General features: G+C 38.4%; 1 protein-coding gene across 4 annotated transcripts in view; it reads right to left on the bottom strand.

The window, feature by feature from the left end:
• SPAG17 (sperm associated antigen 17) overlaps positions 1-15543 on the bottom strand; it is a 257638-nt gene that overhangs the window by 179037 nt on the left and 63058 nt on the right. For 3 of the 4 annotated variants that reach the window (XM_049879966.1, XM_049879965.1, XM_049879968.1), the window contains exon 4: positions 5225-5356. The exons of the other annotated variant lie outside the window; for it this stretch is intronic. In XM_049879966.1, the coding sequence (XP_049735923.1) occupies positions 5225-5356 (132 nt within the window). The remainder of the gene's footprint in view (positions 1-5224; positions 5357-15543) is intronic. 4 annotated transcript variants of the gene reach the window in all.

Here is a 15543-nt window from a genome sequence, read left to right as displayed (position 1 = left end):
GCAATGGTACCAGTACATTGACAGGGAACTGCCAGAAATTCAAGCTGGATTCAGAAGAGGATGTGGAACCAAGGATATCATTGCTGATGTTAGATAGATCTTGGCAAAACTGAATGAATGGTGTTGAGTTAGGAGTTGCTATGGTGTAGGAAATACACACCTAGGAATGTTCTGGATTCACTTAACTAAATGATGCAAACTTAGAGCTCTGCAGAATGTTCTAGGGTGCTGCATTGCCATTTCCAGGGTGCAATTCTTGACCCACAGGATCTGAACAAGCCATGACTGTGAGTGGTGGTAGTGAGAGGGGTGGGCCTGATGCCTGTCTGCTGTCAGTCTCCAATCTCCATGTGACTCCAAGCGACTTTAGCACCAGGTTAGCCAATGTTATCTGACCTCACCATCCAGAAAGAGAGGGAGATGGAGTGGGTGTGTTTGGAATAATCTCAGGAAGTCTAGTTTTAAGAAGATTCTCCCAGAAACTCATAATTTTGGGGCAAGGGGGGAGGGCTGGAAATTAAGTCAGGATTCCCTTGGGAATTGTCGCTTGGTAGCTCAAGTCCATCCTTGGGCTTTGCTACTTTCCTTGACCATTGTCCCCGCATTTAACCTCACAATGTTTTATGCAGTGCAATTAGTGGGACCATATGAATGTTGGTAGATCACTGAGCAAAGCCATTGCTCTTATAGAGAATATCTCTGGGCAGGCACTCAACTGATTGTGAGTCTATAGAGTAATTTTGCATAATTTTTTCAGACACTTAAGGGGTAAGTATAGTGGCTAATAACATGGTCTCTGGAGTCTAAAAGTTTTGGATTTGAACCCAGTTCTACCACTTTATAGCTGTTTGGCCTTTGGAAAGTTACTTAACTTCTCACATTTTCAGTTTCCCCATCTGTAAATTGGGAATAATACTCGACCTCATAAAGTTATTTCAAGGATTAAATGATATAACATATGTAAAAAGCTTCATACAGTGCCAAGCAGTCAGTAATGGTAGCTAACTATTATTATTAGTTGCTATAACTCTATAACTAAAAATACTACTCTGTTTTAAATATACATGGTTCTTTAAAATATTCCTGAAGTTCGTAAAAAGTTGTCATTAATTAGAAACAATCTAATTAGGAAAGTACTAATCTATTTTACAGATAAACTAGCCAGGGAGTCATTTATTATTTCCTCCGAATTGCTGGGTTTTTGTAACTCCTAGCTCCAGAAGTCTTGTTGGCAGTATCCTCATTTTGATAATCTAGCCTCAAAGAATTCCACCGGTTAGTGAGGCAAGTTATTTCTTTCCTGAAACCACACGGGTTCCTCTAAACTGAGTCCCTGCTCTTCCTCTGTTTGATTTCTTAAAATAGTTTCTGAAGATTTTAACCACAACTGAATCAAAACTAACCAGCCTGTAATTTCCTGGTATGTCCCTGTTGCCTTTCTTTTAAAATAAAACACGCAAAAAAAAAAAAAAAAAGGCATTACTTTGGATGGTTTCCAGTATCTCAGGGTTTCGACTAGAGCAAACTGGAAAACGTCTGTGAAAGCTTCTCTAATTTCACTTCGTTCTTCCTTGGGAGGAGGCTATGGGTTATTTGTGGCTTCATTATGATGTATTCTCAAATTTAGGCACTTTTAATTTTGAGTTGTTTTAAGACAAGTTTACCAATACCATCTCTCCGTAGTTCTTTACTGCATATCACCCTTCTTTTCAATTCTAGCACATTAGAAAATAAGGCAACTGGTACTAAAAATATAAATTAGAAAAAGAAAGAAGTGCTCTCTAAAAATACCTAGGAAGATACAGATTAGTTTTTGAATTCACGTATTAAAGCACAGTGCTCGCTTTGGCAGCACATACACAGATTAAAGCAAAATGGGAATACTATGCATTCGGACCTTCTCCTAAAGCCTATGCAAATGTTCTGAACTCAACACAGACATACAAGATAAGATTTAGTTTGGTAGATTATTTAAATGGTTAACATTTTTTTTCTATTATAATCATTTTTCATCTTTTTTTTTGGTGATTAAATGTTTTCTTCCTGTTGAATTCTTAATATAATTTAAATATTTTGGTTCACAATGAGATGTTTTGGTTTTTTCATAAAATGTTTATAATTAATATATAATATAGAAGCTGGAGTTAAAAAAAAGTAAAAAATAAAATATTCAGATAATGACCAAATTAAAATATGGATTAAAATAGAAACCAAGGAATTCATTTTAAAATTACCATGAACATTCCAGGAATATAAGTGCTCAGTACACTGTAAAGTTTCAATAAATACTTGTTGAATTAATGATTGAACAACAGATTGATAATCATAGCATTTTTTCTTGCTAAAAACACTGAATAAATGTTGAGATAATGTTGATGTGTATAAGAAAAACTCACTTCTAAACATAATATCCTCTTATCAAAATTTTAAGATGACAGTAAAATCTAACTTATTTGGGATTAATTGCATGAGAGTCATATTCAGAAGTTCTGAGAAGCGAAAATGTATTTATAGAAATACAGTACATTTTCTTCTCGGTGTGCATATTTGCAAGCAATCAACAAGGTATTTTGAAACAGATAACTGTTTTCAAATAGATTCAACTCATTTTCAAAGACAGGCAGGAATTTGCACCCTAGAAATTCATATGCTAAATGCTTTAAAACTGTATTCTTATAAAAAATACTTTTCCTTGCATTATTATTTATAATATTAACTGGCTGGCAAGGTTTCTTCATGGACAAAGCAAAAACAGTCTTAAGCTAACATATTATACATTGTTAAAGTTAGTGGAGTCTAAAATAGTATTTTTATTGAAGTTCACAATTGAAACTATTCTATGTACCATTACTTTTAAGAAAATTTTGATTGATTCAAACAGGATCAGCTATACAGGGATATATCACATTTGTTCCATTGCCCACACCTTCTCCCTAGTATTTTCTATAATTGTGGCTATGGATATTTTTAAGCGTTCATTTTAAAAAATGGAATTCCAAAAATTAAACATAAAAGATACTTTTTGAGTTATACAGATATAGGAAATAAATTAGCATTTGAAAGAAAACATCTCTATAGATCTCAGAATTTCACCCTAGATTCAGGAAAGAGGAAGAGATTAGCGAAACACTTTTCTTTTCCATTTTCTAATCCACAACATGGTATCAGTTTTACATACTTTATACTTATTTTGCTTTCTGCCAAACTCTCTGGCTGACAAGCATTAACCTTAATTGTTCCAACTGACCCCTTGAACAGTATTGTTGAAATGAACATAGATTATGTCACTCCTCAAACAACTTCCTTAATCTTGCCTTTACCAAATGCATTTTCTGGAAAGGACTCTATTCCAATCTCTTTTCATCAATTTATTTAGCACTTACTCATATGTTTTCAAGTCATATTTGGAGGTGGTGCTTTGAGAACCCAATCTAATGAAGACATCAAATCAAATTAGATTATGCAATTGTTGGGTCTGAATTGCTTAAGGGGTTCTCTTACTACATCTATTAAGTGTTTTTTTTTCTTTTCTTAATATCCAAAATTCAAGTCTCAATTCCTATGACTCTGAAATTTTTTCAGCATAATTAATAACTAAGATTATTTCCATGTCTTCAGAATCTCATAACTGTATTATTTATTATAGTTCACATTTCAAAGAAACGCTGTGCAAAATAATAGTGCAGGGATATTTTTAAATTGTTGCTCGCTTAGAAAACTTTTCCTGAGCTGCTGGGATATTCGACTTACTGTTACTTACAATTTGTTGACTCATATCTAAAACCTTCTCCTCTAACAATTACTGACTAAAAATAGATGTCAAACAAGAAAATTGATACTCTTCAGTACACTAGGTGTACTTGTAAGTGCTGTGGGAAAGCACAGAGCAAACAGAAGGTGCCGGAATTTTTGCAGAAGTCACAGTCTAGTTTTCATAATCCAGATTCCCATAGGACACTGGAATTTAAACAGGCAAGAAAAAATGTTTCAGTACAAGTTTCAAATTTTCCAATTTTCCTTCTGCCAAGTCTTAACTTCCCTGGGTATTTCTTGAGGTATAATTCTTCTGTAGAGGGTGGAAAGAGCTTCGATAACTGAAAAACTACACCGTTGACTGTGTCTATGTGAGTAGAATTTTCCGACTGTGTCTATGTGAGTAGAATTTTCCGACTGTGTCTATGTGAGTAGAATTTTCCTGGGGACAACACATGCTATCCTAGTAAGATATATGGGAAATCTCACTGAAAAACATAAAGCACCATATTACAAATAGAAGGTGGTATTACTATTTTTTTCTATAATTATTCTGTCAAAAGTTCAATTCAAACAGGAAACTTAGATTTGGGGGTCTTACAAAGGTGAAGAAGGTATTGCTGGGATATTTTCACTTTTTCTTCTTCCATAAATTGATTTTGCCTCTTCCACCTAAAAGCCTAAAGAAATAGCTTACATGTAAATCCATTTCATACACTCTCATGTGTGTTCACACGTTACATGTATACATGAAGAGGCATTTTGCTTTCTGAAAATATTTCTGGATTATTTGGAAAATACAAAACATCATTTATCTTGAGTGATAGTAATAGGAAATGGATATGAACTTGTCCAAACTTTACAAAAAGTATTTAAAAATATTTTTCAGATACAAATATGAATCTTTGGGAAATGCACAGGTTGATTTCCATAGGCAAATTAAATAAGAAATCCACATGTGAAGAAATAAGCAGGTGTGCAACGTGGGAGCAGAAATGATCAATTGATTGCTGCTAAAATATTCAGATTATTATGAAGGTGCAGATGTAGCCTATTATTTTTAATAGGCATTCCTCTCAAATATCCTATAAAATGTTTTAAATAGTAAGACCCTGACTTTGAGGGTCTTTTGTTTCTCTCTCTTTTTATGTTTACTTATCCTGACTCCCTGCTACTTGTCTCTTCCTTGATTCTCTTCTTTGTTACTATTACATGGCCACAATCTCCTGGTTATTGTCACTTTCTATATATAAGGAAAATATTTTTAATGGATTTGTCTTTGATAAATCATAATTCTTCCAATAGATTTCTGGGTAGCCTTTTCCGTAAGATGTTGAGGTGACAGCTAAATTTGTCAGGTGACACTTAATGGTAGGATTATGAGGAGAGGACAAACTCCTGGGTGAAAGCTGGCTCGATTTCACTCACTGCTTGTTCTCTTTAGGAAACCCACTATGACGTGGCACAGTACCTTCTTTTCATTTTCCCGTCGCTGCTGGTCCTTAAGTTTAACCTGGAGAAGCTGAAATTTTAAGAGTTTCCCTATCAGTGGCAAGGTTAATTTCTCTCCACTGTCCATAATTGCTTTTGCTGCCATTAGCACCTGTGAAGAAACACAATATTAGGAAAAGTGACATTTTAGTCTTTGCCACAGTCTATCAATGATGAAGAGATAACATGGGATTTTACATTTTGTTCTATTTGTCTTATTGCAAAAGTGCCTCAATGCTGGCCAAAAAAATTAGGAAAAAATGCTGCAAAGCCACAGAGAGCGGCATTTACCCTTTTCTTTAATTAAATTGGGTTGTCTGACTTCTTTTTCCAATAAGGCAGAGAGTGCTTCCCACAGCAGTGTGAGGCTCAGGCCCCCCAAAAGAGATAGAGGAAAGGCAGGCAGGGCTGGCTCCATTTTAGGATGACCAATAGGTCAGGTTCATGCTACAGAAAGTCTATTGTTGTTTGGCAACTCTGACTTATTAGGACATTATAAACTAAATAGGGGTTTATAATAATGGAAATGGCCATGTTACCAGTCTTTTACTTCTTGGTGACCAAATTCAAATGAAAGACATAAGTTGCTTGACGCAGAGAAGCCATATGTATGCTGCCTCCTAAAAAAAAACCTCCCACAATTTAACATTGATCCTGTTGGTACGCAGCCTAATTGGGGTGAAATGAGGTTACTGCGTTTTCTTTGGGTGACGACAGCCACTAGGAACATACAGCTGTATTGTCCAGATGTGTGGCACTGACAACCTGTTTTATGACTGTGTTTTTTACAGCTTGTTTCCCCTAAATTTCGCACAACTCTCTAACATCTGGGCCCTTTTCCTTGGAGCCCTATAACCACTTTCTTCACTGCAAAAAAAAAAAAAAAAATGATAATAATAAAATCACGTAAAATATACCATAAAAAGTTGCTACATGTTTCTCTTTATTCACGTTATCTCCCTAATAAAGTTCACCTATGCCGGAAGCACTGTCACAAAAGTAATCTAGTCCAAGTAGTTTTCGACTTTTGTTTTTAAGCAAGCATCAGACTTATTTATAACCTTGGGATGAATTAGGTGTTACTAAAATGTTCTGACATGTTGCTTTTCTCCCCCCTTGGAGCAATTATTCGTTGGGGCGCATATGGTGTCAATTTCAGACCCTCTGTCTCAGACAATGACCCTGCACACTGCATCTCGCTGAGCTGTGTCTTGTCTGAGGTTTATACCAGCTCTTGGTCAGGGCTTTCCTGACTGGTCCAGTTCCTTATGACTTTCCACTTTGCCAAGGGAAATAGCCCAAAGAAAAGGGGGTTGCTATTTTGCTTCTAACTGCAGAAGGTTCTGTGGATTCTCTCTTGCCAAAATGTAACTGGAGCTCTTAGAGACCACGTTGGGGTTTCCTGCATTGCATTGCATTGCAGAAGGTGAAAATCAGGGAGAGGACTCCTTTCAAGCTGCCTTTTCTAAAACCAAAGGAGCAGACCAAGCATCAGAAAGCTTTGCCTTATCTAAGCAAACACCCTCCATGAAACAGAGCTCTTTGCTCTTTATTGCAGTTCTGCTTCTGCAAACATGCTTTAGGGAAAGGGACACAATGGCTGTGATGCCTGGGAGCAGAAACACATAGCAATGTACCTGCAGAACTTTGCCTTTTAATGATGGCCAGATTCAACACTTCAGGGACTCCTGAGGGGACCACAGGTCACACATTTACTGTAAAATGAAAGCTGTCTGATTGGGCTCAACCCCAAGGGTAGATGTCAGTGTTTGGTTTGAAAGGGCATTTTTCAATACCAGTTAAACAGTGTGCTGACAATCAGGCTGCTTTGTGACATCTGGTTCAAAATATTCAAATTTCATTTTTTAAAGCTCGTAGCAGCCTAGTATGGGGTGTTTCCTTGCCAGCCAAATATAATGAAAGTGTTGAAGGGAAGTTAACACTGGACTAGATTACTGAAGGGTGGTTGTGGGTCTATTTTCCTGATGACCTGTGAAAACAGGATATTTACCTATGTCTGGGGTGGCTTGGGTGAAGCCTGTCTGGCGTCATGGTGATGGATGGGACGTCTCTGGAGTTGCTTTCCAGCCCTGTGTTTCTGTGAGTCTGTGACTGTTACCTCACTGTGTTAAAATGTACTCAAAACACAACAAAACATCCCAAGAGAAAGGCATTTTGCTGGCCATAAAAGTTATTTCTGGACCATCTGAAATTGTCTGTGGAGTGCTGGGTTTCAAACAAAAATCTAGCACAGCACCAGAATAACAGCAATATTCTGCTCTGAGGTGGGAGCCGGGTGGGGCGATGGGGAGATGTGAGGAGCTGGTATTGCCAGGCACCCGTGTTCTCATGATACATGGGCTTTGCGAGTTAGAGCAGTGGCAGCATTGAGGACAGTCTTGTGGTGGCTCCCTCCACCCCATGTAGCCTCAGGACGGCCCAGGCGGAGGGGGCTCCATGCCCAGTGCTTGTGGAGAAAGACATAGCGGTGCATGTGGGCACACTTGTTCTCCCCCGGAGTGCTCCGAAGAGACTTGACTCCAAAGAAAGCCACTTTCTTTCCTTCCCCAGAGGGAATGCTACTGTGAATCCCTGGATGATTAATGAAGATGAAAGTCTGTCTATGCCGAACTCAAAATCTGAGACTAAAATATGTGGGTCCTCCCCAGGAGAGGCAGAGCAAGAAGGATATTTACAAATTAATTACAGTGAAAATTCTTTCTTCTCACACTCCATAATTCAGAAGTCCACCCAATCAGTAGCCAGTGTGTGGGGGGGTGGGGTGGGGGTGGGGTGGGCTGAAGGTATTGGGCATGGGGGATGAATACCCAAATCAAACCAAACCCGTTGCCATCAAATGAATTCCTACTCATAGTGACCCTACAAAACAGAGTAGAGCTGTCCCATAGGGTTTCCAAGGAGCAGCTGGTGGATTCAAATTGCTGACCGTTTGCTTAGCAGCTAAGCTTCTGACCACTGAGCAACCAGGGCTCCTAGGGGATGAATGGTGAGGAGAAAATGAAAGCGGTGAACTGGTAGCAGTTGGGGAGTAATAATTAGACAAAAACCTAGGTTCCCAGAACTAGTCAGAAAAATAGTCCTAAAAAAAAAATTTAAAATATGGGTACTCACCAAGACAAAATACCAAGTAAATGTGCCTGGCATGAGTTAGAAACAAACAAACAAAAGAATCCCAAGTTTTACGGGCAAATGAGACTCATTAAAACCCTTGCATTGCTATATTTTTTCTCAAATTTTTTTCTTTTTTTTTGATGGCATGTTTTTTTAGTATTGGAATGCACGCTTACTAATTGAGTGGGTTTAAATTTTTGGTTGGTAACATGGATTTTGAGAAATGTGATCCGGTAATACAAGCCACCAATAAGGTGAGTGGCAATGTGGCACCACCGATCTGTGGCATGACAGTATGGCAATAGGAACTGCATATATAATTTATTGCAAGTGCCTTTCTACTAGGTTACATGGGCGACCTCTGGTTTTCCAAATATGACACAGAAAAACCAAAAACAAACCCATCAGGGCTCCCTAACTATCATACAGGAAAGCCATAATTATGTTAGCAAGGCTTATCTCACAGAAATAAAATGGAAAAAAGACAAAAGTTTACAAAACTAACACACCCAGGAAGCATGGCCTAATAGAATGCTCAACCTGCCCAACAATGAAGCTCCAACTCCAGTTTGCTGAGTTTCATGCGTTTCAGAAGGGACCTATGTTGACACTAAATGCATTAGAACCAGAATAATGTACTACTTAAGAGGTCCAGAGGCATAAAGTGGCTGTTATACTGTTAATCCAATAGTAACTAAAGAGTTGAAATGGAGAAAAACTGTTTTGCTAGATGAGGTTTGCAAGAGTCTTCTTGACCAACTCGGTTCAGGTCGCCAGGCAGTGGGCCTGGCAGGCTGGGTGGAAGGGTTTCAGCCAAGCTACCAGAGTTGCTAGGTTCTGGGATACAGCAGGAAATTGAGCTTCAGACTGCAGCTGAGGCAGGAGGAAATGTTTATATTTTAGTGTGCGAAGATCTTTATTTTGAGAGTATGGATGCCCTGTTAGGAAGTTCATGATTTTGAGCACACTAGTAAATAAAAACAGTTCCCTCCTTATTACTGCCCTGGCTCAAAGGCTTATGTCATATTTACCAGCTAAATGATCTGATCGAACACTAATATACCAAATGAGCCAAATTCTTCCTTACCTGGAGATTAGGCCTACCCACAAATACTAGTGCTCTTCCTCTCCCCTCTAATCTTGCCACTTCTCTGTAGTTCCTCCACCCAATAGTAAGCACCAGCATCTGCCTGAGCAAGAATTTAGAATGGCTCCACAGATTTCCACGGAAATCAAATCACACACGCACATATGTATCATACGTATATACATACTTACACATATTTGATAGATAGGTATGTAGGGAGGTAGACAGATAGAAAGAATGGATTCTCATGAGGTCTGCTGTCTAATTTCCACAGAGTGCTTAGGAGGAGGTATACAGAACAGCTTTAGTCACTGTTCAACTCGTTGCATGTTTAATCCCAGGTGAGTTCTGAGGAAGTGTGATGATCTTGGATCCTGGTTTCTCTTGCCTGGAATAGACCTTGGGGATGAGATGGTGGAGGAGAGGGCAAGGAGTGGTTGTGTGAGGCAGAGAGGGGAAGATGAGGGGAAAGGGATGGGCAGAGGAGACTTTTCCTTCAGGAGCTCCAAATAGCCACCACTTCCCCTCAAAGAATCCTTTGGTTTCAGAGCCTTCCTTGGGGGTCCATGAGTTGTAGTAACTAATAATTCACAGGGTTTAATCTCATATTTAATACATTATTCTTGGGCTAATGACTTAGGGTTGGTTCGGATATATAAAGATCTCAGCAAACAGGAGCCAGCTCCATAATCTAGAGTTTGACTCAGGCTAGACTAGCACAGGGCTGAGCAAAGAGGACGTTGACGCAGGTAAGACCCAACTCCTTTTCTTCCTTTTTTTTTTTTTTGTACCACATTCTTTTGGGGTAGCTCATTTCCTTAGTACATTAATATATTTCCTTAATATGTGAGTGATTAAATAACCATGTAGTAGTTCCTCATCATGGTAAAAAGTCCAAACAGTACATAAGGGTGTATAATGAAAGAAAATGCCTCTTCAACCCCCTCCTCCATTTCCTCCTTCCAGAGGTAATCACTGTTAACTAATTCTTGTATATCCTTTCATAATTTTTTCTATCTCTATTTAAACATATGTATTTATAGCCTTTTTAGATCTTAATACAAATGGGATTTTGCTATTCATGTTAAGTGGTTTGTGGTTTGTGTTTCTACATAAAAACATATCTGAAATAGCTATCTGTGTAGACACACATTACTTATGTTTACTTATCATTCTTTTAAAAACAGAAAGCATAGTTTTCTGTTTTATGGTGTTTTGGTCATTTATTTAACAAGTTCCATACTGGTGGATATTTAGGCCATTTCAGTTTTTTCCACTGTTAAATGTACATGCATTTTTAATATATTTATATATATACTGTCAAAGAGGTATTTGAAATGTTTTGTAACATTTTGCTCCCACCAACACTATATGATATGAAAGAATCTGTTTCTCCAGCCCCTTCACCAACGCTGGGTATTCTTCAACTTTTCTATTTTTATATCAGCGTTGATAGATCTTTCTGTGATGATGAACATGTTCTTTATCTGCATTGTCCAATATGGTAGCCACTAGCCACATGCCGCCATTGAGTACTTGACATAGCTAGTGTACTGAGGCTAGTGTGACTGAATTTTTAATTGTATTTTTAAAAATGATTTAAATTTAAATAGCCACATGTGGCTAATGGCTACTGTATGGCTCAAGGCAGGTCTATATTATAGTGGAAAATGAAAAATAGAATTTAATTTAAAATTATGTTTATACTTAATCATCACTTTGACTCTATCACAAAACTGAAAGTGCCATCCTGTTTGGTATCATCCTTAGCAAATTTCATTCATGTAAGAGATGCTTACATATGTTTATTAAAGAACAATGGTGTATCAGATTTTACATAGCACTCAAGGTGAAAAATAACTGAAATCTATGGCTTCCAGGTTAAGATATTTGTTTCTGCCACTTGAGAAACTTGTCTTTGTATGGATGAAGATAAACAGGGTTGGTTTGGGGCAAAAATGGGAAGGATACAGAGTTTGCTTCTGGCATACTCTTTCTGTTACCCCCCTTCTCCTTTGTTGGGCCCCCTCACTTCTAGATACCCAATGGCTTTTTGCTTTCTGTAATTGTTAATGTTGTGTGTCAGTTTGGCTGGGCCATGATTCTCAGGGGTTTGGCAGTTATAATGTAATTCGGCAGTCATATAATGATGCAATTACTTCCATGATGAGATGTGATTTAATGTGATCATCACCATGATGGGATCTGCTATGAGTAGCCAATCAGCTGAAAGGGAGTTTCCTTGGTGGTATGGACCGCATCCAATACAGATGGCCTTTCTGGCAAGGCTCAAGGGCTTTTGCTCACTCTGGATCCTGCAGCTGGTTCCTGTTCATTTGACCTCTGGTTCTTGCGACTTGAGCTAGCAGCTTACCTGCCAATCTTGGGATTTGTCAGCCTCCACAGTCTGTGAACCAGTGGCCTGCCAGCTTCCCTGCTGATCTTGGGATTTGTTGGCCTCCATAGCCTGTGAGCCAGAGGCCTGTTGCCTGACCTGCCCATCTTTGGTTCACCAGCCCCTATAAAAATGTGAGTCAGGAGAAGCCTTCAGCCTGACCCACAGACATGGGACTTCCTAGCTTCTACAACTGAGTGAGCCATTTCTCTGACATGAATCTCTTTCTCTGTATATATAAATATACACAAAGACGCTTTGCTGGCTTTGTTTCTCTAGAGAACCCTGCCTAAGACACTTTCTAAATCCCCTTGCCACTAAAATAAAAAATATTTAACTTGGTAACTCACCTTTAATGAAGTTTTTTTATACCAGCGGGTTAGTTGTATTTTGAGATTATATCCCTTAATTATTGAATGAAAAGGACTAGCGACTGACCCAGAGGAACCTCAGAAGAAAAGCCTTGCCATCTATTTCTTAAAAATCAGCCATTGAAAACCCTGACACACAGGTTGCCATGGGTCAGGATTGACGGCAACTCGCATGGTTATTGTGAGGGAGGAGAAAAGGCAAAGGAAACTCTGGGGGTAAGATCTGGGACTTTCTGTGTGTGCATATGTGTGCGTGCATGTGTAAGCGTACATGCATACACAATAGTATGTATGTTTATGTGCACAGCTGCCTTTGGTATGATTAGGATTATTAAAAGATACCCAATATCTCCAAATACTGTCAAAATTGAGATTGTGGATATTGAAGAATTCATAAGAAGAGAAGAATACTAACATTTTTGATTGACACATTAAAAGTAATACTAACGAGTATCATTTCTATCTAATTATCATGCATCATACAAGGTAGTATGTTTATTGTTAACCACCTGCCAAACTGAATATGTATAATTTATCCATCACAGTAAACTGTGAAACTACACGTCTCATCTTCAAAGTTTATCGCTTTGTTAGCATGACTGTTAGCTTATGCATTCTTGTTATCTACTTATAACATAAAATCGGAGCAACTATTCTGCCCCTCCCCTTCTTTTTAACACAAAATTTTCACTGTTTAGAGTGAACGGGAGCTTTAGGTGAATCTGATTTTGTATATTTGATGGTGCAAAATATGGAAAAGTAGAAAATTTACAAATGATTAATAAGGGAAATTTTATTGAGATCTCCTCACATTAAAAGATTCTTATTGGGAATTTTAGCTCCTTTTGTACAAAGGACAATAAACCAGCTCCTGAAGCTTTAACTGCTTATCTGCTACATAATATAAAGGACAGGCCTGGATTTGAACTCCAGTCCTCCCAAATACCAGCTGGATGGTCTTGGGCCAGCTACTTAACTCCTTTAAACCTCAGCTTTTTCACCCACAGCAGAGTTTTTCAAAAGCAGCAGTATTGGCAGGGTGGGCCAGATAATTCTTTGCTGTGAGGCTGTCCTGTGCATTGTAGGATGTTCAGTGGCATCCCTGGGATCAACCCTGTTGTGATAAGCAAAAATGTCTCCAGACATTGTCAAATGCTCCCTGGTGGGCCAAATTACCCCTGGTTGAGAACTACTGATCTGCATACAGATAATATGAAGTGCTGATCTCATAGGGCTATGGTGATACTGAGAATTAAATGAGATAACGCATATAAATGGAGCCCTGGTGGCGCAGTGGTTAAGAGCTCCACTGTTAACCAAAAGGTCAGCAGTTTGAATCCACCATCCACTTCTTGGAAACCCTATGGAGCAGTTCTACTGTGTCCTACAGGGTCGCTATCAGTCGGAACCAACTCAACGGCAAAGGGTAAAGGGTTTTTAATGCATATAAAGACCTATCATGGTGAGTGATATACACAGGGGAAACCCTCAGTAAGGTTAGCTCTTCTTGTTATTATTCTTACATCCAAGGCAGAATCAAAATTCATGAGGGCTAGGAAACCCAGGCTAGGAGGGAAGTGAAAAGGAATGGAGTGAGGACTAGTAGGAAAGCAGGAGATAGAACCTTCATTTGATATCAGCTGGTGGTAACCTGGTGCTCCTTTCATTTACCCCTTTGTTTATCCTGACAAGGACAAATCAAGATCTGTTTAGCGAAAAGCAGAGATTAAGAGCGAAAGTGTTAAAAAAAAAAAAAAAAAGTATTTTGTTACTATGCTGTAGAAGCAGAGAAGAAAATATGCTATTCTTGGTGGCAAAACAATCCATGATAACAGCATAATGCATTGCTAGTACACATCTAAAGAAAAGCCCTGATCTTTCTATGGTATTCTTCTATATACTATCACGTTCAGCTTCAAGTGCCTTTATGTATTTTGCATGTATACAGATACCAAAACACTTCATAATAAAAAGAAAGTTTTGCTCTTTTCTCCTAAAATGAGATGAAGGAATTTTATGAGGAGGGTTCTGCAATTCTGCGGTCTCATTTTCCTCTTCCCTCCTCTCCCTCCCCTCCTTCAGTCCTACTGCATTTACTGAGTGCCAACTACATTGTAGTCATCGCACGACGTGAACCCTTACATGGCTGATCTCTTTAATTCACCTTCTTTAACTAATGAACAATTTCCAAGGCGGCATAAATGGAAAAACAGCTGGAGGGATAAGGGTAACAGTGAGAGAGGGCAATGGAGAGAAACGGAAAGGGAGGAAAGAAAAATGGGGATGACGGAAACATTTGCTCACTTTGAGAAGAGGAAGAGAAAATAATCAAGCACTATTAAACCGTCTGTACATAAATGTAAAGGTGACTGGAGATATAGGCTCCATCTAGGTCATACTGCCTGTCTAGAGCAAATGGAGCGGTATGAAAGTGCTCAGACCACAGCTTGGTGAGAAGTCCGTAATGATGACAAATATCCATAGCAGGTGACTCCCAGATCATTTTCAGCTGTCCATAATTAAACTGGTATCCCTCTCTCCGCAATGTCAGGGCTGTAAAATAATTCCAGTCATTGGACCCCTTACATCTGCGCTGAAATGAAATAATATTTGGCAGTAACAAGGAGTCACTGAAACTAAATAAACAACCCCTTTCAAGACTGCATAAAAGTCGGTAACATAATAATGTCTGACAGGGATTAAGACCTCTTTGGGGCTGTAAGGAAGTTTCAGGAGCAGCAATAACAAATATATGGAAGGTATAACAGACCTATGCTTTAACAGACATGTATAATTTGAAATGTGATGAATCTCCCAAGAGATACGTGCATTTTGAACATCCAACGTGCACGTCAAAAAGCATGGGGGTTGATTTTAGAAACGTTTGCTGGGATTGCTCTTCGAAGATGTGAAAAACAAAGCTTCCTTTTTATTATGTGGGTTTTTTGTTGTTGTTGTTTTCTTATTATGAAATATTTAGTTTTTTATACCTGAAAAATATATAAAGATACATGTTGCAGAATATGACAATATATGGAAGAGTGACATATAAAGATCAGGGCTTTTCTTTAGGTGAGTACTAGCAACCCAACCACCCAGTGCCGTCTAGTACTAGCAACACATCACTCTATTATCATGGCAATTTTTTTTTTCAATCAAGATCTTTTCCTTAGTTTCAAGATGCTCCCACTTCTCTGAAGTTATCCTTGATTATTTCAGCTTGTAGTGGCCTTTCTCTTCTCTGAACAACCCTAGCACTGTTTTTACATACATTTCCTAAGGGATTTAGCTTTCTCTTACATTGAACTTATTTG

The sequence above is a fragment of the Elephas maximus genome, chromosome 3, assembly GCF_024166365.1.
Source record: "Elephas maximus indicus isolate mEleMax1 chromosome 3, mEleMax1 primary haplotype, whole genome shotgun sequence".
In the NCBI taxonomy this organism is placed as follows: Eukaryota; Metazoa; Chordata; class Mammalia; order Proboscidea; family Elephantidae; genus Elephas; species Elephas maximus.
The sequence above is the reverse complement of the archived record's forward strand: the minus strand, read 5'-3'. Positions and strand labels throughout refer to the sequence as shown.